Below are 24,083 nucleotides of genomic sequence, written 5' to 3'. Positions count from 1 at the left end.
CTGGAGGCCTCAGAGGCAAAGGACAAATGGATATTTCACTCAAGTACAACACCACGGGTAGCGATATATTGTGCTCCCAAGTCACAAACAGAAAAGCAGTATCACAGACTAGTTCAGAACATGGATGGCAGAGGCAAATTGCTTGCGTTTGAATCTTAGCCCTGCCATTTGTTATGTGTGAACTGGAGTAAAATTTATTCAGTTATACAAGTTTCACTTTCCTCATTTGAAAAACTGAGGCCAACCCACCTGAATTGAGTGTGGTGAGATTTCAATAGGGGTAATTCATGTAAGAAGCTTGCTGGCTAAATCTCTCTATACACACAAAAACCTAACAGTATTCTGCCCTTTTAGATGATCAAATCAATTAAAAAGTCCTCATCCTACAAAAGGGACAGACAGTAGAAATGGCAACCCTGCAAAAGATGTTCAGGAAATCCTATGAAGCTGACACTCTCCTCACACCATCATCTTTTCTCCCCCACTTCCTCTCAGCTAAGCATGATTAACCCTTCTGTTTCCCTCTGTACTGTCATCATTGTTACAGTAAGGGGATGGCTATCAGAATCGAGGCAGGTCTATTAATACATGGTGCCTTCCTAGCACGTAAGCTAGATTCTTACCTTTGTTGGTTTTTAGCTGGCTGCCCCTTCAACCTCCTTTCTTCCTTTCCTACCCAGATGTTTTCAGCTGTTACATCCTACTCTCTCCTCCCTGAGAAGCTGAATTCTGTCCCTCAGTCTGTCTTGCCTCTGTGGCTGGGGTCATGCTTCAACAGGATGGATGTTTCGTCATTAATCAAGATGGCCCACCACCTAATCCTAAATGTGCTCCTGGACAGGCACTGCTGCTAACATGTCCTCACTGACCAGCTCAGACACAAGCCCTGCATTTATCACAACTTCTACATGCTCTCCTTGAGGGCCTAGGCCTCCAGCCCACAACGTACCCGGTCCCATCTTTCTCTTATCCTCCACACAGGTTAGCCTTCAAGGTTTCTCTGTGGTGGTCCAATTACCTGTTACGTTCTCAATTCTATCAACGTTAAATAACTATCTCTAAAGTGATTTTATCGTGATAGTCCCAATGGACAGGCAACTGTGTTAAGCATTTCGTGATGTCCCAGCACACCAAGTAATTCTTTAAAATTCTGTTTTACTTTGTATGAGATTTAGGACATTCTTCTCACAGAAAAAGTAATGGTGGTTATGTTCTTTGTCTAAAAATACTTAGTTTAAAAGTACACTTAACTTATGTATCTAAAGAACAATATTAACAACAGTATTCCAACTAATAAACCTTGTAGGAATAGGGCTTGACTTATATCACTGCACTGGCAATATAAATAACAGTAATTGATGGTATTTTCAGTAGTCTGCACTCACAAGAATACTCCCAATTGGCAGACGATAAACAGGGAGGACACGAAGCCTGCTCTACATGCCAAAGAGTCAGATGCATGTCCACATTAGTAAAAGAGACTTTTCTAGATTAGCTGTTGGGGAGGACAAAAGGCAATTTCAGCCGTTCCTAAAACTATACACTGGAACTGAGTGATTAAATCTTCTTTACTGACCAACCCTGTAAGAAGGTCACTTTACAAGATGCTTTCTCAAACGTATCATTTCTTCCTGCAGAAACCCCCATGAAGCTTATACACATACTTTTTGTCGCTTTTTATAATTTCTCAAAGAGAAAAGGTACCTTAAATGGTCTGAAAAGCAGATAGAGCTCCCGAGGTTTGATATCCAGAGGGAGACCACTGACAAATAGGGTCCGGACCTGGAAAATAAACAGAAGTGATCAAGACAGTGAGCAATCCAGAGAACAGCTATCACTTGTAATCTCAAAAATACATTCCTTCATATACTTCACGAGTCCTACCCAGTTAGTATTTTTTCCATAACCCAACTAACATTCTAACATTAAGATGCCAATAAGCAACTCCTGAATATTTCTATGGAATTACTCAGAGTGAATTACCTCCGGCTGATTTAAGTTTACAAACTTATTTCTCCTTTCCCAATTAGCCACTACCTGGTTCTAACACTATGAAGGGAAGAGAAGGTCTACAGAGTTAAAATATGAGCTTAAGAAAAACAGAAGTCATGAGAACAGCAAATCTACCACTTGTCTGCTCTATATCAAATGACTGCAAAACATGGTTCCAAAATAAAAATCGGAACAATTTTTGGTTTTTCCTGTTTGTCCTTGCCTCTCCCTCGTCGGCATTAACAATTAATTTTAATAAATGTAAAAAGTTTGTTGACTATTTAACACATCTAAATAGTAGCCAAAATGCATAACTCTCCATCTGCTCAGTTCCAAAACAGCAGGGAAGACTTCACTGACCTATACCCCATGAGGCCTAAGGTACAAATTATGTGATTAATTTCTACTACAATACAGAACACTGACAACACACTTTCATTTGGGAGGATCAGAAAAAAACATGTTAGCATTTGACTGGGAACTTAATGATTAGGTAGAATATTATCACACAGATACAAAGTATAAGAGGAAACGGGCAAGACTCAGAGGCAGAGAAAATACTAATAACCAAGGCAATGAAGAGGGTGATGGCACAGTATATTCTGGGAGAAGGGTGAGCCAAAACTGAACAGGTATCTGAAGAGCAAACCACAGGGGGCATCAAAAGTCAATGCCTCAGGAATCTGGTGTTCACTGAATAGGCAAGGAGAAATCACTGAATTATCATCGCCATGTTTTCTTTCTACTTATTTTAGTGTTTTGTGTGCCTTCAGTCAAGTTTTCTACACCTTCCCACACACAATGAGATATAATGAACATGTAACATTGTGGAAGTTTAAGACGTACAACGTAATGGTTCAATATACTTATATACTGGTAATCACCACCACAGCGTTAACTACTGCGTCACATAAGCAACCATTTCTTTTTTTGTGGTGAAAACATTTAAGATCTACTCTGACTTTCCAGTATAAGGAATACAGTATTGTTAGCTATAATCACAGTGCTGAGCATTAGATACCCATAACTTCTACAACTTTTAGCTGGAAATTTGTAATCTCTGGCCAACATCTTGTCTCCCCCATCTTGATCCCCTGGTAACCACCATTCTACTCTATTTCTAGAAAATTTGACTCCACCCCCACATATTCTATTCTTCTCTACTCAGGCTGATACAATTTGATGAAGTTCGGCATTAGAAATCATGTTGCTACCTTAAGAAAAATTCAATGCCGTATTGTTAACCATCTATAAATCTAGATTTTTCCTCAGTGCAAAACTGGGAGATTTTCTAGAACCCTAACACTTTCTATTGATTCTGGTTGTGAAGAAGCACAAAGCAGGCAAGACCCTTTATTGACCCAGCAGACAGTAAAATGTCATGCCATTTGCATGCAGGTGTGTAATCAACACTATGATGATGTAAACAGCCTCAGAATCATGAGGGCCTTATTTTTATTCATTCATATTTTAGATAACTTTATTGTGCTATAATGGATATACAGTTGACCCACGAACACAGGTTTGAACTAACTGGTCTACTTACAGGCACATTTTTCCCCCAATACAGTTTAGTACCGTAAATGTATTTTCTCTTCCCTATGATTTTCTTAATAACTTTTCTCAGCTTATTTTATTGTAAGAATACAGCATACAAAATACATAACATACAAACTATGTGTTTATGTTACTGGTAAAACTCCTAGTCAATAGTAGACTATTAGGAGAGTTAAGTAATAAGGGAGACAGAGGTTACATGTGGATTTTGACTGTGCAGACGATCGGTGCTCCTAATCCCCACAGAGATCAAGGGCCAACTACATAATAAACTGTACATTTTATTTACAATTTGGTAAACATTAAAAAAAAAAAAAAACTTAATTGAGAGAGTGTGCATGCACATTCATGACCAGGGGAGGGGCAGAGAGAATCCCAAGCAGGCTCCATGCTGTCAGTGCAAAGCCCAAAGCAGGGCTCAGTCCCACCAGCCGTGAGATCATGACCTGAGCCAAGATCAAGAGTCAGATACTTGACCAACTGAGCCACCCAGGCACCCCTACAATTTGATAAGTTTCCACATATTATAACCTATGAAACCAGCACAACAATCAAGATAATTAACATATCCATCACCTAAGTTTCCTGCTACCCTGTCCTACCATCCACATCCCCAGGCAATCACTGATCTGTGCCTTCTGTCACTAGGATTATGGATGGTGCAATGGTTTCTACAAATGGAGCCATAAAGTATGTATTCTTTTTGGCTGGCTTTTTAACTTCAGCATAACTATTCTGAGATTCATCCACTGTTGATTAATAGTCTATTCCTTTTCATTATTGAGTAGTATTTGGTTGTATGGATACACCACAGTTCATTTATCCATTCAACTGATGGGACATTTGGGTTATTTCTAGTTTTTGCTTTTACAAATAAAATGGCTTTGGAGATAAACATGCATGGATTCGTACAAGTCTTCGTACGGATATGTTTTCTTTCTTCTTGGTTAATTACCTAGGAGTGGAAGAGCTGAATGATATGGTAGGTATAAGGCTTAATTTTTAAAAAACTGCCCTTCAATTCCTTCTTTTATGGCCCATAACACGATAAATGCTGTGTACTTAAAAACAAATGTGTATTCCATTGCTCTTAGATAGTACTGTTTTACAAATGCTGATTAGATTCAATTTACCTTTTGCCTTCTCCCGTCTCCCTCAACTTTGCCAGAGATAAAGACTCCTTTTTCCAGGAACTTTGTTTTACCAAAGCTAAGGTCAAATTACTGACAACTGCCAAAGACACAGATGATGAGGGAATCCTGTATCCAGTATGCCCTCCCTGCCATCAACAATGTTCTTCCCACAGTCCAAGTAAGTAAACACCATCTGTCCCTGGCTGCTCTAGCCAGGACACTCTGGAAGAGAGGGAATCCCAGCTCCCATTCACTCAAATTTTGCTGAGTACCCATTATGTCTGACATTATGCCAGGTACTGACTGGATTACAAATTTCCAAGGAAATAATGTAATAAGCTGATTCTACGGTTTAAACACTGGAGTGCCATTTGTCCATTTAGCTATGTGACAGATGTTAATTAAAATTTAGGGAGTTAACTTAGAAAATAAACTACCATTTATAGTATTGTTCTAAAGAAAAATACTTTACAAACTTACAAGTCAAACAATTTACCAGCAAAATAGAAATCTGGGGGTTATCAAAATATTACTTGATATAAATCAAGGTTCAGGGGCACGTAGGTGGCCCAGTCGGGTATGTGTCTGATTTTGGCCCAGGTCATGATCTCACCGGTTCCTGAGTTCGAGCCCTGTGACAGGCTCTGTGCTGACAGCTTGGAGCCTGGAGCCTGCTTCAGATTCTGTGTCTCCCCCTCTCTCTCTCTCTCTCTGCAATCCCCCGCTCACACCCTGTCTCTCAAAAAATAAAAACGTTAAAAAAATTTTTTTAAATAAAGGTTCATTTACATCAAAATGCAATATTATGAAATAAAAATTATGTCCAAGAAAAAGAATGTTCAAGGAAAAAGTACAAATAGTTTGATTTTATTCTGTAAAACAGCCCACACACATGTATTGAGAGGTATAACATGCGTTTGTAGGACATATACACAAAAATGGGTATATTTATATGGTTTAGCCCTGAGTGGTGGAAGAAGTGATGTTAATGTTTATTAGCTTATTTATACTTTTTTTTATGATATGCATGTACTAGGTAACTTTATTTTGTGAAGAATTGCCTAGATTTTTTTTTATTGTTTTCTTTAGGAAACTATAAACAATGTCAGTATTTACATCAATAAAAATTTTTAAGTTTACAGAGGAAACTTTTAATGTAAACATTTCAGAATTAGAAGTGACGCTGATTTTAGTATCTCAAAGTGTTATACATGAAAAAAAATTGAACTCCCATTAGCCCTAAGCTTGCCACGCACTCACAGATGACAAGAGGCTCAAAGCAGTAATTCTGTTCAAACTGGAGGCAACTAAAATGTCTAGTATTTTACTTACACATGGACACAAGTTACATTTCCTATAATCTAGTGAATCTGTTTCAAGAAGCTGCCAAGATATCTCTTCTCTCACTGAAGAGAGATTCTCTCCTCTGACAAAACACATTGGCTAGGAGAAATAATTTTCAAATAGTTACATTATATATTTATGAGTACAACTAAAGCTCACAAATACAGTGCTTGGAATCTACATGCTTTGAATCCTTTTTAGATCTCCTCAGACTAGGAAATTGAAGTTAAAAAAAAAAATCATGGATAATGAATGGAAAAAACTCTTCCTGAATATCTAACTCATGCTTTTTCCTTGTGACTGGGCTCTAGATCGTGGGGATAAAAAAAGGGGGGGGGGGGTGCCTGGGTGGCTCAGTTGGTTAAGCATCTGACTTCGGCTCAGGTACGATCTCGCAGTTTGTGAGCTCAAGCCCCGCGTCGGACTCTGTGCTGACAGCTCGGAGCCTGGAGCCTGCTTTGGATTCTGTGTCTCCCTCTTTCTCTGCCCCTCCCACATTCGCGGTCTGTCTCTCCCCACCTCGGAAAGAAAATAAACATTAAAAAAAAGTTTGTTTTTTTTTTTAAAGAAAAGTTTAGTTCCCCCCCATTCTTCTCACCCCCATGCTTTTTTTTTTTTTTTTAATCTTAACCATTATATAGCAAAACATTTGTCTTTACCATGTCTGTGGAAATCACAAAGGTAAAAAGCATGCTTCTTGCTTGCAGGGAGCTTAGGACCAGTGAAGGAGACAGAACATGCAAATAAATATGATAACAGAAAGCTTAATTCATTCACAAAGTAACCAAAAGTGAAAAAAAGTTTGAGACACATAAATGATCAGTCAGGAAAAAAAGGTCCCCCAAATAACAAATGAATGATACCAAATGAACTTTGTGGCAGGTCTATCACTGTCCAAGGCAGCCCTTAACATACCAGAAGTGCCTGTGGACACAGATGTGCCTGGCACTATGCCTCTAGCATCACAGATGTTTACTTTATCAGACACATGGGGAAACACATTTCTTAGTCAAGGACACAACATGCCTCATAGAAGTGCAAGACATGAAGCTGCTGACAGCTCTATCCCAAAGGGACTCTAATGGATTCTGTGGATGTACCTCCGATTTCATCTTTACCACAAAAGAACTGAAAGAAATGCCAGGAGAAATCTCCTGTGCTGGACAGTAAGAGCAAGGAGACTTCTTTGCTCACTTATCTGGCATTCCCTCTAGAGGCCCTAGTTACGTTTTGGATAAAACTAACCATGTGTTCTTCAGTGGCAGTGCCAGCTCCCACCAGAAAGACAAGCCACGTTTCAGTGACGGACTTCAATAAACTCTAATTTAGTAAGTAAAGTCATTGTGTCAGGTTTGTGTTTTCCTGGACAGAAAGGTCAAAGTAGGCCTTGAAATGGAAAGATCCTATGTTTAACAAAGAACACACATTATCCTGCAGGTAATCTAGACATTAAAATATAAACCAACAACTGCTTCATTTCAGTACACAGCAGGAATCACACTTTACAGCCAGCGGCCCTATCTGGTAAACACCATAGCGGCCAAAGACTCTAGGCCTACGGGCATTTTCTGTGTATGTTTTTTAGTTGTTTATAAGAAGATGTTAGGGATCACTTCTAGCTGCTCTGAGCTGACCTCTTGAGGTACATCTCAAATTCACAGGATTGGGAAAAGCTAGTTCTCATTTTCTAAATGATTCATGATTAACTACGGAAGTCACGAATTTGCATCATTCTAATGAGTGAAGCCCATAGGGTACTTCTATCTATGATAATCTATCCCCTGCAAGCTCTCTATCCACCTACCCAAATTCTTAAACCTATAAATGCAAACTCCAAAAGAGGCTTTCAAAGGTGCTATAGGTTTAAATCTTTCTTTTGGGGTACCCATTCTTATCTGTAAATATACTTGTGTGTTTCAAAGGTCTTTCAAATTGTTTTAGAGTTTGCAGTCTCTTATTTGGTAGTAAGCATAATCCTAGGCACAGAGTGTATAGTCTATAAATCTCTCTTGGATTACTTTAGAAATCTACAAAAGAATACTGTATATTCACAGGAGACAATAAATGCTTGCATGTCGACACCTCTGGCTGACAACATGGTAAACAAGAGGAGGTAACCAAATTTCCCAGGCACAACCTAGATCAGTATGGTTACAACATCAAATGACAAATACTCATATGACAAAAAGGCAGAAAAGGTTAACATTATTAGAGACAAGTTTAAAAGAAAAGGAAAGGAGATAAAAAGAATCACAAGCAAGGGAGAAAAACGAAAAAGACTGAAAATGTAGACCAAAAGACAAACAGATCACAAAAATTCAGGACTGTACACACAATAACATAGAGAGATCAATATATGGTTACTAGTAAAATCACTCCCATTTCAACTTAATAATGATTTAAACATACTTATGTATAAATAAATCCCAAACCCACTATGAATGAACAATCCACAAGGTTTTTTGAAAAAATACTCAAAATTACTAGCTTGCACATTTAAAATGATGAGTAGATAACCATGTCTACTGACAAAGGCTCCTATTAAGTGAAAAGGCAAACACCAGAATTTGTCTATAACCCCAGTTTAATTCTTTCAAGTGTTGTTATTAGTAGATGCTTAAGGAAAAAAAAAAAAGGGTACTGAAATAATGTTTTCTAAATTACTGTTCTGTCAATAGCAGGGAAGATGGAATTATTACAGAGAACTTTAATTTTACATATTTATACACGTAGGCATTTAAATATTCAGAAGCATAAACCATTTCTTAAAAAGAGAATACACACAGCCCACAGAGATCTCCTTCATTTGGAAATAGGAACCTTGGGTCCAACCTATCCTTCTGTCCTTAGCTGGTCTCACTTTTCTGCCTGTGGCTCCATAGGGACAAATTTGATCCAGCAGAAGTATATATATTCATTTAATTTGCTTCACATTCCAATTCTGACAAAAGTCAGTGTTTCTTTGTACCTTCACCAAAAATAAAAATGTAACTAAAAACAGGCATCAATGACTCTAAATTAAGGCCCTCGGAGCAGGACCATCCTCGCTTCAGTCAAAAGGGTCTCTTGGCTTGTCAACACCCTACTTCCCACTAAAACAACAACACAGGGATCATGCACTCTCCAACTCCGAAGGAAGTGCCAGCTTTCTTCTGGGAGATCATGTAATATAAACTTGGTTTCAGGGACAGAAAAGTTAAAGAGCTCCACATATCTGTGCAGCATAAACCCCATAGCACTGGGCTGTTTTAACACACAAGGCAGGGAAGAGGTTCAGAGCCCGGTTTTTAAATTTTACATACAGATTATTTTACTCTCTTTAAATGAAGTATTGATGGATTTAGTTATTTGCTTCTTCTGTAAGCATCACCTGAAACAAGAAACTCCCAACAGTGAATCCTGCTGAGGATGGCTTTGTCATCTCATCTCCAAAGGCCGCTTTGTTGGCCTGCTATGATTTCGCATTCATGTATTGCCACTATGAAAATGGATTACCACAATCATTAAAATGGTCTGCCAGGAATTTTATTCTGGTTGCAGCTTAAGAGAAACTGACCGGCCTTTGGTCAAGCTCCAGTTTCTTATTGGCACCGATTTCAAGATGGGATAAGTGGTCAAGTTCCACTCTCCTGGCCCCCTACTGGACTTAAAGACACATTCCATTACCAGCCCTGGGAAGGTTATGCTTTGGTTCAGGAGGCCAGGTTGCTACAGACACCAAGGACCGATTAACCATGGGATAGAAGGGTTATTACCATGTTGTTGTTATAAACTCCCAGGTTTTAGTTTTAGATTAATCATCTAAAACGTAATTATCCATATTGCAAGTCTTCCTAGCTCTGAGGGATCCACTAGTGTTTGCCCTGAGTGATATTCAGTTGTAGAAGATCAGTATCCACAGAATAACCAAATTTATAGTCTTACTTTGGGCCCCTGGACACCAGGGTGCCTTTGCCAAAGTGATCAGAAAGTTTCCAGTAAGATCAGGGAAAGAAGGAAGAAGACTCATGGGAGCACATACAGAAGTGGAACCACCATGGTTCCATAAACTCATATGTGCAGGGCTCAGAATATGCAAAGGAAACAGAGACAGCAAGTTAGCATTGGGTACACCACACCACTGTGTTCACTGAGGAGATACCTGGCCCAACCCAATGTCAATTTATAGTCAATCAGATGGTCTCATCATCTCCCAGGGTTATACGACTGCTTAAGACCAAAGTCCAACCTAGGCCATACCTCATGTCTGCTATATATCTAAAAGGATAAGAGATAAATCAAGAATTTCTAGGGTTTGAAACTACCCAAGAATAAGCAGATGTGTCTGTACATGTGGGCCCTTAACCTCATTATTAAGAAACTTCCTTAGGCCTGTCAGATACAAAGGGAGGTGGGTACCAGAAACAAGTCAGGAATTTAGAGTTTCCCAGGAAACTACAGCGCATATAAGAACTTAACTTCATTAGGAAGTTCATGGAGTGCTGTCCAACATAGTATATGGTTGTCAGGTTCCTAGAGTTCAATAAGAAGTTCCTTATAAAATCAGGATGCTTTACCCCCTTAACCTCTAGTCCTCTCCTTATCGATGCTGGCTTCCCTTAGTCCCTTTTAAGTCAACTTTCTGATGGCTAACTCTGTTTCAACCTTGGATAGCCCACATAATCCTACCCTTCATTCAATTATACTGCCTGCATTGCTAAAAACATGAAGATTTTCAAACATATTCATTAATGCTGTGTATTCTAAACTGAAGTTTGCATTTTAATCCCCTAATGTGCACTTGCCCTTAGGATTTTAATCCTATAGAGTACGATGAAGTTGAATGTCCGAAAGATTATCTGGGCTATCCGCATACAGCCTTTTCCATGCACTGACAAAATGAAGTACAAGCAGAAGAGCTTACCCAAATCTCAAGCCCTTTCTTTCTCCTTCTGCATAGTTCAGGTGACTGAACAGATCTGCTTCACAAAATAAGAAAAAAGTCATTCCACCTCTCCCAGCTATACAGAAAAAGCTATCCCAAGCAGTTTTTTGTAGTCACATAAAGTACCTGAAAAAAAATTCAGAATCAGGGGCTATGGTCCCAACACTGCCCAGGGCTGTAAAAGATTTGTTTTTTACCTTAAGTGGATAAAGTTCATTTGAGGAACTTGATCCCACTGTGAACTTCAGTGTGCAGCGCACTCTTAATAACCATCCATAATGCACCACAGTTCTAATGAACTAGAAAGCTGTGGGAAAAAGTTGGTTTCCCCATGTGTAGTTGTGAGAAATGACTCCATATATACTTCAAATTCTTCGATGCCAGGTCAGTTCACCTTCAAACTGAATGTTCTTCCCCATATGATAGTGGTGAGCATCCTAGTACTTAACAGTAGGTGCCAAGTATTTGTATAAGGAACTAAATGAGTAAATGTGAAACTGAGTCACAGTACTAGGAATGAGGCATAAGAGAGAGCCACATAATTTATGAACATCCAGATATGGAGGAATATGAGGAAATAAAGTTGTGATTTTTATACACATTCAACAGGATAAGCACTCAAGACAGTAAACAGGATATGTACTAAAACAATAAATAATAAGCACTTATGTGGAACCACACTGCTGGGATTCAAATCCCAGTTCTGCAACTCACTAGCTATGAACCTTCATCTGTCCATTCAGAAATTTCCTCATCTGGGAACGAAAGACAACAATGGTACCTACTTGTGGCAGTTTTTAAATATGTCCACAGCATTTTTTGTACTCTTCCATTCAAGAGGTGAAGCTGGATTCTCCTCCCCTTCAGTGTGGGCTTCACTTAGTGACTCACCTCTAATGAACAGAATACAGCAGAAGTGATAGCATGTAGTTAGCATGTAGCATGTAGTCTGTTAACTTCAAGCACTGGGTCAAACAAGGCATTGTGGCTTCTTCAACAGAAGCAGGCCCTCTTGGATCATTTGCTCTGGGGGAAGCCAGCTGCCATGTCATACTGATACTCAAGAGACAACATGGAGAAAAATTTAGAGTTTGAATTCGCCTAGACAGGAAACTAGATACATAAATGTGTGCATGTGATAGGAACTGAGAGGCCTCTGGTCAAAAGCCATGTGATGTGGCCATCTTGGAAGACCTTCCAGCCCCAGTCAATGCTTCTTATGACTGCAGTCCCCAGCTAACAATGTCCTGACTGTATCCTCAAGAGAACATGAGCTAGATCCACCTACCATAGCTTCTCCTAAATTCCTGACCCTTAGAAACTGTGAAATAACAAATGTTTAAACCATTAAATTCTGGGGTAATTTCTTAACAAACTTGCTGGAAGGATTAAATAAATTAATAGGAAGTGAAATGCCTCAAGTTCAGTACCAGGTTCACAGTAAGGACTCAGAAAATTTTATCTGTATTAAAGTAGCTTACACCACTCAAAAGAAGATGCATTTTTACGCTCCAAAGGCAAATCAATCCTAAGAGAGGTTGCAACTGATAATATTATCATGCAACTGTTATACACAGGCTTAAAATGGGCGAAAGGTAAAAAGTTTGCACAGTAAAATGAAGTAACATGCTTAAGTATTTTCCACAATATGAACCTCAAAAGTGTGACTTAGAGTCCCTTTTATTACCATCTCTCTACCTCTTTAGAAGGCCAGGAGCAAATTCCGCTCAGGCCAGCGCCCTACCCCCCGGTTGGTCATGCATCCTCAACTCCTACTTCCTCATGTGACAAGTGTTAAACAAAGAAGGAAGGAGAAATCTCTTTTCGTTCTATTAAAGATTTTAAGAAGTATCAAGGTTAATGGTTTAAGTATTCCTATCAAGGAGAAAACAAATTTTGAAGTGATATTAGGCAAATTATCAATCTCTAAAATCTTTAATTTGGACATAACAACATCTGCCCTCTTCCTACCTACTTTTACGGGAAACTGAAAGTATGAATTAAGTAGCATCATTCAAGGCACATGAAAAGTATACTTTACTCAATTTGAGAACATTTCTGATTTGTTTAATCACTACTTTTTATTGTATACAATATTTTAGCTACATTATACATTCGATTAGTATCCAAAATTCATTAAATCATCCACTTGCTTAACATTCATCCTGGATTGAATCCTCTCATCGGATACAAAAATAAAGAGAATACCAACGTTGGAAAGGATGTGAAAAAACCCTACATCTTAGATACACTGCTGGCAGGAATATAAAAAGGTACAATCACAGTCTAGCAAACAGTTTGGCAGTTTCTTATCAAAAAATGCAATTACCGGTGTGTGCCTGGGTGGCCCAGTCAGTTAGCGTCTCTTATTTCAGCTAGGTCATGATCTCACAGTTTTTGAGTTCAAGCCCCAAGCTGGGCTCTATGCTGTCAGCAGAGAGCCTCCTTGGGATATTCTCTCTCTCTCTCTCTGCTCCTCCCCTGCAAGTGCACTTGCACACTCTCTCTCAGAAATAAACTTACAAAAAAAAAAAAAAAAAAAAAAAAAGCAATTACTATACAACCTAGCAATTGCACTCTTGAGTCTTTTTATCCGAGAGAAATGAAGATTTATGTTCACACAAAAACCCGTACACAAATATTCGGAAACCTTTGATTCATAATTACCAAACAAATAAGCCAGATCTCCTTTGAAGGGTGAATGGTTAAACAAACGGGTATACCTCTGCCATGGAATATCACTCAGCAATAAAAAGCAATAAACTATTAATACGAAAAAAATAGATAAATGTCAAGGGAATTATGCTGAGTAAAAAGTAAAACAATTCCTAAAGGTTACATACTGCCTGATTCTTTTTGTAGGACATTCTTGAAATGATGAAATTACAGAGATGAAAAGCAAATGAGTTTGCAAGAGTTAAGGACAAAGGAGGATTAAGAGGTGGAGGGGGACACACAGTTTTATGAAGGCAATGACAAGGATTCCCTGTGGTAACGGGGCTAATCTATATAATCTTAAATACGGTGGTGGTGGATACACACACTTGCACATGTGATAAAATTACATAGGACACCACACACACAAAACTGGGGAAATCTTAAGAAAATGAGTGGATTCTATCAATGTGAATTTCCTGATTGGGATATTGTGCTACAAGATGTTTTACAAGATGTTATCATTAGGGAAAAGGCACACAGGATCTCTCTGTATTACTTCTTATAGTATATGAACTTTCAATCATCTAAAAGTTTACACTATATACTTAAAAAAACTAACACAAACGGGGCACCTGGGTGGCCTAGTCTGTTGAGTGTCCGACTTTGGTTCAGGTCATGATCTCACAGTTCAGGAGTTTGAGCCCCATATCTGGCTCACTGCTCTCAGTGCTGAGCCTGCTTCAAATCCTCTGTCCCTCTCTCTCTGCCCCGTCCCCGCCTGCACTCGCTCTCAAAAATAAACATTTAAAAAAAAAAAAAGCCTGACAAACCTGACAAATAAGTACATAAACATTAATCAAGACATTTATATCAGCTGGTAAAACTAGGATGTGAAACTATAGTTATAAATTCCTTTGCATTTCCAAGCTCTATCAGAAGACTGGTCTTTTCTTCATTGATTTTTTAAGTGGCAAGACTATATATATATTCTAAATGTACATATTTAGAATATGTATATAAAAAAATGCCACTCTTAAAGTAGGTGTTGCATTTAAAACACCACATGACTAAAAGACGAATATTTGGAATACAACCTACTTTAAGTTGGCTACTTCCTGTAATTCATAAACTAGTTACTTTCTTCAAACACTGCAAAGCGCAGTGCTTATAATGTGTTCTTCCAGTAAGAGTAAGCTTCCACTTTTAAATTTAGATTATCATAGCTTTTCCAATCACAGGAATTTCCAAATCCAGAATACCTTCAATGTATTTAGGCCACAACTAATAATTCCACAGCCTACTACAGGAACTACCTTTCCAGCGAGACGCTATTTGTTCAATTTGATAACCGCCTGTCTGTAAACCATTTATGTGGTCATTTGAATCAAGTCAGTATTAAGTTAATATATTACTTATGCATATGTATAATTATGTAAATAGATGCAGGCGTCTGAAAACTCGGCAGGATTTTTAAGTAGAACTGTATGTGTTGGTCAGGCACAATGAAAGACCTAACAAATGTCAGAAACAAAGAAATGATGAGTGAGGTTTGAGGAGCTGAGAAATAACCTATATTAACAAAAGTAATACATGCTTTACAGATGGATCTAAACTATTTAAAAATGTTAGATATGTAATCTGAACTCCCACAGCACAAACTTTTCAATTACTGTAATGGAAGGAAAATACCACTAAATTGAACTTGGTGGTTTAATTCCCATCTCTGCTTCAAAACTAGCTGTTGAGGGCTTGGACACTGACCTCTCTGGGCCTCCCCTTCCTTACTGAGAAAGTGAAGGTGTAGAACAGTCCATCTCCAGGTTCCATTCCGACTCCACAGGCACAGTGAAAGGATGGGTTTTTGGTAAAGGCATTACCAGAATCAAAGGACATCAGTCAAGAAGACCTAGTTCTTGCCACTGAGAACTTTTCAATCAAGCCATTGAAATATACACATTTCACTAGATATTTATGTATATTTAAATTGTATTTTTTATTTATGATTCATGTAATAAAACATAGTGACATCGTAAACCACACATTTCAAGAATTCAGCAGAGCTGTCAGCACAAAGCAAGATAAATGGGCTAAAGAGCTACTGATGTGCAGTTATCACAAACACTGACCTAATGGTCATGATTAAATCTATGTGCGCTAACAGAGCACAGTATTTTAAGCACACAAACTCCAGAGCCAGATTGCCTGGATTTGAATCCCAGCTCCAATGTCTATTATCTGAATAATCTTAGACAACTTACAAACTAAACAGAGCCTCAGTTTCCTCATCTATAAAATGGGAGATATAATAAAACTTACCTCATAAGGTTGCTAAGAGGTTTAAATAAGTGACTATTTATTTGTAAAGCATTTAGAAAAATACCTGACACATTATACAAGCCTTTGTTAAATAAGTAAACAGAGTCCTTCCACTGCTATCTAGTTAACACTTCTTGCTGATGGGGTAGAGTAAACACTAAAGAATGAAATTATTCAAATCCAAAAACTTAGAGGACTTCATTTAGCCAGCTGAAGAGACTCTGAAAAGTTACCCATAATAAACAGTATTAGTAGCTATTAAATAAAAACCATGGGGCAGCTGGGTGGCTCAGTCGGTTAAGAATCCAACTTCAGTTCAGGTCATGATCTATCTCATAGCTCATGAGTTCAAGCCCCCCATCAGGCTCTGTGCTGACAGCTTGGAGTCTGGAGCCTGTTTCAGATTCTCTCTCTCTCTCTCTCTCTCTCTCTCTGCCCCTCCCCTGGTTGCATTCTATCTCTCTCAAAAATAAACATTAAATAAGTAAATAAATAAATAACATGACCACTGCGCAAACTGCGTATCATCGAAGACAAATATTTCATTATTAATAGTGGATTTCCAGAGTGAAATGCTGTTATTCACACTACCTCTACCACTTTCACTCCCTTTCAGGAACCTGGAATTCCTTTCCAAGTTTAACATGGTATGCACCTGTGACATAAAGTACTTGTAAAGAGCACAAACCAGTGCATTTTACAGAAGCCAGCTCATTATTTTCCATTTTGTGAATTTCAAACAGCTAAGGCAGTTTCCAAAACTGTTCCTTTCCAACTGAGGAAAAATTCTCAAGATTGTCAGAGAACCTGGGGCATGTGAAGGATTGTTCAGAGTGGACATGACTCAACCTGTCGGTGATCTTCCTAGAACCTGGTTGTGCCAGCCCAGCTCTAGCCAGAATACAGACTCAGATATGCACATCTAAAACAGTTATCACAGTTCCAGAGAGTCTGTGCTCTAATATGACCAAATAAAGATACAACCAACATCCCAGATATGCTGTTTTGCCAAAACTTCTCCATTGTTCTTCCAAATGGCTATTCTCCTAAGCGATTTATCAAAGTGTAATTTATTTGGCGCCTCATGGAAGAATTTCCCTATGTTCTGAATACAACAGAATATAAAACCTCACCAGAAATCTAAGACAATGTATGTATATACCAAACTACAATATACCCATGACTTAAAAAAAAAATCTTTTTAGTATGGTTAATGCCACATATGATACTTTTTTTTTTTTTTTTTTGTTACCTGAAATTGTATCACAGGTACTATGAGCCCAGGCAAGAGGACTATGGAACCCTAACCTCATACCCTCCTCCCTCTGACACCATCCAGCTGTAAGCGGTGCTTGGACAACTGGCCCACAACCTTTAGATGACCCTCTAAGGCTAGCACAAGCATCATTTATTTTCTTCCACATGTCTTAATCTGCGGTGGAAAGTATACCGTTCATCAAAAATTTTAGGTTTTATCTGCAGTCACCTTATGGCTCAAAAATTTCTAAAAAACAGAATAAATGTATATACATACACACACACACAGAGATTTTAGAAAAGACTATAACAGAACTATTGTTTTTCTGACTTCACAATCAGCACTACTAACAAAATCGGTTTCCTCTCACCACAGAAACATTCCATAAATATGATTCCCTTCTCTTCTGCCACTTTTCTTCCCTGGGCTCTAATGGGTCAATCTTAACACCACACCTTCCTTAATTCTAGGCTAAGAGCCTTTTCTTTCATACTTATTCTTCACTTGTGTAGAAAGCTTACTTCTGGACTTAGAAGCCCAAATCGAGTCTTCTCTTTTGCCAACGAAGGTTTCTTGCAAGTGCTCCAATTCTCTCCTTCCTTCTTTGAACTCCTGTTGCACTGCTGTACCACAGTCATGTGTCTCATTCTGTTCCCAAACTGCTTCACGGGCTTTAGTTAAGTCCTTCCCAATTAAACCATAAATTCCTTGAGAGCAGATACCGTATCTTATTCACCTATCACTATAATCTTGAATTAGGGATCTAAATCTCCTTAGATTAGGGATCTAAGTTTCCTCCTGCATCTGACATTTAAGAATGATACACTCATCCTGGAGAAAGTCCTAATTGGGTAGTATTTAAATTATTGCATAGAAAGGTCAGGTTTTAATTCTAAGAGGAAAAGGCTCCCTTTTTATCTATCCATTAAAAACAATTAAGGGGCGCCTGGGTGGCTCAGTTGGTTAAGTGTGGGACTTCGGCTCAGGTAATGATCTGGGGTAGTGAGTTCGAGCCCCGCGTCAGGCTCTGTGCTGACAACTCAGAGCCTGGAGCCTGTTTCAGATTCTGTGTCTCCCTCTCTCTCTGACCCTCCCCCGTTCATGCTCTGTCTCTCTCTGTCTCAAAAATAAATAAACGTAAAAAAAAAAAACAAAAAACAATTAAGAACTTAAAACCAGGGGCAACTGGGTGGCTCAGCTGGTTAAGCATCCAACTTCAGCTCAGGTCACGATCTCACAGTCCGTGAGTTGGAGCCCCGCGTCGGGCTCTGTGCTGACAGCTCAGAGTCTGGAGCCTGCTTCAGATTCTGTCTCCCTCTCTCTCTATCCCTCCCCTGGCTCATGCTCTGTCTTTTTTTAATAAAAACATTTTATTTTTTTAATAAAAACATTAAAAAAAAAAAAAAAAAAGAGGGGCGCCTGGGTGGCTCAGTCAGTTGAGCGTCTGAATTAAGCTCAGGTCATGATCTTGCGGTCTGTGAGTTTGAGCCCCGCGTCAGGCTCTGTGCTGAGAGCTCAGAGCCTACAGCCTGCTTTGGATTCTGTGTCTCCCTCTCTCTCTCTCTCTGCTCCTCCCCTGATCATGCTCTGTCTTTCTGTCAAAAATAAATAAACATTAAAAAAAATTAAAAAACAAATTTTAAACCATAAAAGGATTTATAAAATATAAGAATTTGAGATCCCAAACTAGCTAACGTTACTTAATTTAATCATGGTTTTACACAAATAACAGATTCAGTGGTTTCTAAGACTGTTTCTTACGTATTACCTTTTTGTCTTAATGTTCAAGATAAAAGGAGGACTCTAATCCTAAATTAGAGGTCAATTTTGTTTCTTTCTAAAAACCAGGTTTCTGGGATCCCTGGGTGGATCAGTCAGTTAAGCATCTGATTCTTGGTTTCAGCTCAGGTCATGATCTCACAGTTTCGTGAGTTCGATCCCTGCATCGAGCTCCATGCTGCTTGGGATTCTCGATCTCTCCCTTTCTCTCTGCCCCTCCCCCCCACTCACGCTGTCTCTGTCACTCTCAAAACAAACAAAAAAAAATTAAAAACCAGGTTTCTTCTGCGAAGTTCAGAAAAGATGGCCCATGAAGTGTTTAACTACAAGGAAAAGGGAGCACCATTTCTCTAAATAGTAATTATTTAGAAGTTTCACCTCTGAGGTTAAAGCACATTCAAGTTTTAAACGTGAGGTTCTTCGATACGAGATGGCAAATGCCAAGTTTAACCCCACCCCTTTCCCTCCACAGATGCTTGCCAAGCACACACTCCTCAAACACTCCTAGATGCTTGTTACTTCACCACCTTAGTTAGATCTATCTCTCCTCTCTCCACAGGTAGAATGGACATACTACTGACCATCTTTAAGGCATTTTCAAAGGAATATAGAAAGCATGAAAGAACTAATCAAGTACTGTTAAATCCCTGACAGACACTATTTTACAGTACTTAGTTATCCCCATTTCCGATTTTCAGTAATACTAAACTCAGAATCCTGAACTGCTTCTCTCATGCTCTCAGGGCACTGTATGTTCAAGAAAACCAAAAGGGAGGCTATTAAGAGCTCCAAAAAATATAATCAGAAAGCTAATCTTCCGGAGAATAGGTCACATAATTCAGTGTTTCTTACATATGCCTGATCGCAAGAAAGCCCAGACTGTTGGTCAGAAAATAGATCTTACCTCCTGAAATTCTGATTCAGGCTTAGGAGCCTGAATTTTTAACAAGCAACAGATGATTTTCCTGATCAGACATATTTGGGAAACATAATATAACACATCACCAAATCCACAGGAAGGTTTTCTAGTTTTAAAAGAACATACAAACGACATTCAATTGTACTTACTCCCAACTGAGATGAGGTTGTGGCCCCTGAAAGCTTCTCACTGCCAAATGCCATAGGGCCTGTTGCGAAGGCATTGCTTGATCTTGGAGCAGAGGTCTTTGAGCCAGACCCAGAGTGAATTTCACACAGGCAGAGAAGAATCAGACCCTTTTGTCTGAGAAACAGATTTGCAATTATATTTTATGAGGTACTCCTGCATTTATTTAGGAGGAAATCACTCAAGCTGTGCTTAAACTAGTGACACAATGAAGTTTTACTATGATCCTTTATTGAAAATATTGAGAGTAATTCTCCTGAGACACTCCCTAAATTTGAGATGTTAAAAGTTTGCGGGTGTTTTAAGTACCTATCTGAGAAGCAGATCAACGAGCCAATAGGCAAGGAGTGATTAATGAGAATTTACTACTTGTAAGAAGTGGTAAGTCAGTATTCAAATTTGTCACACAGAAATTTGTTAAAATGTAGACTGATTCAGCAGATCTAGAGTGGGGCCTGAGATTCTACATTTCTAGCTCGCTGCCAGGTCCACAGACCACGCTAGAAAATTTCTACGGGAAGGATCACCCAAACTTAAATGTGCCTAAGGATGACAGGAACAACACGATTACTTAAAATGAAGATCCTTGGTCTTCATTCCTGGATATTCTGATTAAGAAAGAACAAGACCTTGGAGGCTGCAATCTTAGCAAGGGCTTTAGAGTATACTGCTATAGGCAGTGCATAGAACCCACACTGAGAAATACTACTAGAAAAGTCACAAAGATTAGAAGACAGTATGAGATACTTGTTAAGAACAGTACTCATAATTTTCCCTAAAAGTTGTAAGACACTGACATTTCGGAGAGGAAGAGATTTTAAAGTTTTAATTAACGAACAATAACTATTAAGTATGAAAAGGACAATTTCTATATAAAAAGCTAAGTATCCCTCATATGATACAAACAAATGCCAGGAGCCAACGTCATGCAGTCTGATATAACAAATGATGGTTTGATGCTAAAAGCTATTTGTCTTGGTGTATGCCCCACAGTAAATACTATAAACATCCTGTTGACTGGCAGAAATAGGAGGTACAAAAACCATTTGGCATCTTTACCCAGCATCGTCACAGAAGTCAAAGATGACAGAATTACAGGAACTATACAGAAGGAAATGAAAAAACCGTATCATTTCTATGCACTAACAGAAAACAGAAAATTCTTGTGAGTAGAGGTGGGGAGAGCTAATAAATTTAGATGCCAACAGTCCTGTTCATCTAGTATCTGGACAAAATGCCAGTGATGAATATGTACTCTAACCTAGCAACTCCCTATCTCTTCTCTGCATGATAGCTAGTATTTTGTTTACTATGGTTTGGATGCCTGTCAATGGTAATGCCCAGTTACAATCATGTCCACACATCAAACATAAATTAGTCATTCTGTCCTGCTTTCCCGTTGGCTGGACTTGATGGACCTTAGTTTCTTGGCCACCTCTGAATAGAGGTAACAGGCCTCTGTGGAACACTCATACTTTTCATAGCTAAGCACTGACGACTGTACAATACATTCTAATCATCACCTTCCTCTTAAGTTCAACCTATAGTGAGTTAGCAGAAATGTAACCTTGTTGAGGCAACTCACAAAAGGGGAAGGTAGAGCACTACAACGTACACCTAAAATTAATGTAACACTTTGGGGCACCTGGGTGGCTCAGTCGGTTGTGTCTGACCTCGGCTCAGATCTCACGGTTTTTGAGTTCAAGCCCCACATCAGGCTCTGTGCTGACAACTCGGAGCCTGAAGCCTGCTTCAGATTCTGTGTCTCCTCTCTCTACCCCTCCCATGCTCATGCTCTGCTCTCTCAATAATGAATAAACGTTAAAATAAATAAAGTAAATAAATAAAATTAATGTAACACTGTATGTTAACTATACTGAAATTAAAATTAAAAAGAGTAAGGTAGAGTGATATGAAGGAAAAAGCACTGAGAAGGAATTATAAGTTCTATATGCTAGTACTAATAACCTTTGACCACTGCTTCATTCCTGAAAGTTGCTGAGCAGAGATGTAACATCTGAGAAAGTTAGAAATACTATAACTAAAACAATGATGAAAAAGAAACACGGAACAACTCTATAGTGGTTCCAGATTAATGACCATTCCCAAATCAACACTGCACCCAGCAAACCATTCTGCAGTCCCCAGAAGACAGGAAGAGATTTGTAGTATTAACTAACAATTTGACTTTTAAAAACAAAAGGGTGTGGGGCACCAGGGTGGGTTAGCCGGTTAACCGTACAACTCTTGGTTTAGGTTCAGGTCATGATCTCAGGTTTCACGAGTTTGAGCCCCGCATCAGTCTCCTTGCTGATAGTGTAAAGCCTGCAGAGCTCTCTCTTTGCCCCTCCCCTATGCACGAGTTCTCTCTCAAAAGATGAACTTTTTGCTCCTCCTCTGGCTGCCCTCAGCACGTGTGCCCATTGGCTCTGTTATGGCAACCCACAGCCCCAGCGTCGTGATTAGTGATGATGAACCAGGTTATGACCTAGATTTATTTTGTATACCTCATCATTACGCTGAGGGTTTGGGAAAGGTGTTTATTTCTCATGGACTAGTTATGGACAGGACTGAGCGTCTTGCCCAAGACATGTTGAAGGAGATGGGTGGCCATCACATCGTAGCCCTCTGTGTGCTCAAGGGGGGGGCTTTAAATTCTTTGCTGACCTGCTGGATTATATCAAAGCACGGAACAGAAATAATGATGGATCCATTCCTATGACTGTAGATTTCATCAGACTGAAGAGCTCCTATAATGACCGGTCAACAGGGGACATAAAAGTAATTGGTGGAGATGATCTCTCAACGTTAACTGGAAAGAATGTCTTGATTGTTGAGGATATAATTGATACTGGCAAAACAATGCAAACCTTCCTTGCTCTCCATGGTCAAGCAGCATAATCCAAAGATGGTCAAGGTTGCAAGCTTGCTGGTGAAGAGGACACCTCGAAAAGTGTTGGCTATAAACCAGACATTGTTGGATTTGAAATCCCAGACAAGCTTGTCGTAGGATATGCTCTTGACTACAATGAATACTTCAGGGACTTGAATCACATTTGTATCATTAGTGAAACTGGAAAAGCAAAATACAAAGCCCAAGATGAGATTTCAAGTTGAGTTTGGAAGCACCTGGAGTCCCCTTGGAATCACCAGTCCCATGTTCTAGTTCTGTGGCCAGCTGCCCAGTAGAGCTTTTTGCATGTATCTCCTAAGGATTTTATCTGTTTTGTATTTTAGAAATGTCAGTTGCTGCATTCTGAAGCCTTTATTTGCACTATGAGCATATAGACTGTCAGTTCCCTTTGAGTGGACTGTTTGACTTGTGAATAAAAAATCTCTTAAACCACACCACTATTGAATGGAAATAATGAAATTGTATCTGTAAGAAACATTTAAAGAGAAAATATATTAGTTTTTTAATTGGTATTTTAATTTTTATACATTCAGGGAAGAACAGAAGTGACTGAATATTGGTAATTATACTACTGTGTATTTAGAAGAGGAAGAAACAGTTTTCCTATCAGTGACAGCATCTAAGGTATCGTTGTGCTGGATAAGCCATACGTCCTGGAATTATTTTACTGTTTCAATAGTATCAACTGTATTTTCTCACTTGTTCAGATGATTTCTGGTGAATCTTTGTCAACAGTTCTTTTAAATACAAATCAGCAAATTCCAGAAAACTTTACCACATTTTGAATTGTTCAGTGTAAAACTCCTTACAATAAAGGCTGTCTCTTTAAAAAATAAATAAATAAATAAATGAACTTTTAAAAATTAAAATAATAGGGGCACCTGGGTGGCTCAGTTGGTTAACTGACTCTTGATTTCAACTCAGGTCATGATTGAGCCCTGGGTCAGGCTCTATGCTGATGGCGCAGAGCTTGCTTGGGATTCATATTCATTCTCTCTCATTCTCTCTCTCTCTCTCTCTCTCTCCCCGCCCCCCCTCAAAATAAAAATAAATATTAAACAATTTAAAAACAAGTGGGCTAAATATCTCCAGAAATAAAATTA

General features: G+C 38.8%; 1 protein-coding gene and 1 pseudogene across 16 annotated transcripts in view; one reads left to right on the top strand and one right to left on the bottom strand.

The window, feature by feature from the left end:
• Positions 1–24,083, bottom strand: part of RBPMS (RNA binding protein, mRNA processing factor) — a 177,488-nt gene that overhangs the window by 97,538 nt on the left and 55,867 nt on the right. For 9 of the 16 annotated variants that reach the window (XR_005794984.1, XR_005794992.1, XR_005794986.1 and 6 more), the window contains exons 1-2: positions 17,704–17,835; positions 1,705–1,782 (exon numbers count right to left, since the gene is read on the bottom strand). The exons of 1 other annotated variant lie outside the window; for it this stretch is intronic. Coding sequence is in view for 7 of the 15 variants with exons in the window: in XM_040490159.1 (XP_040346093.1) it covers positions 1,705–1,782; positions 17,704–17,829 (204 nt within the window). In the remaining 8 variants the exon portion in view is untranslated. Of the gene's footprint in view, positions 1–1,704; positions 1,783–17,703; positions 17,915–20,029; positions 20,099–24,083 lie in introns of those variants that run through there. 6 more of the 16 variants (XR_005794987.1, XR_005794989.1, XM_040490166.1 and 3 more) reach the window with 3 other exon arrangements.
• LOC121039788 (hypoxanthine-guanine phosphoribosyltransferase-like) lies at positions 22,501–23,333 on the top strand (annotated as a pseudogene).

This window comes from Herpailurus yagouaroundi, unplaced genomic scaffold, assembly GCF_014898765.1.
Source record: "Herpailurus yagouaroundi ecotype Mexico unplaced genomic scaffold, PumYag 181, whole genome shotgun sequence".
In the NCBI taxonomy this organism is placed as follows: domain Eukaryota; kingdom Metazoa; phylum Chordata; class Mammalia; order Carnivora; family Felidae; genus Herpailurus; species Herpailurus yagouaroundi.
This window is presented reverse-complemented; position numbering and strand designations above follow the sequence as displayed.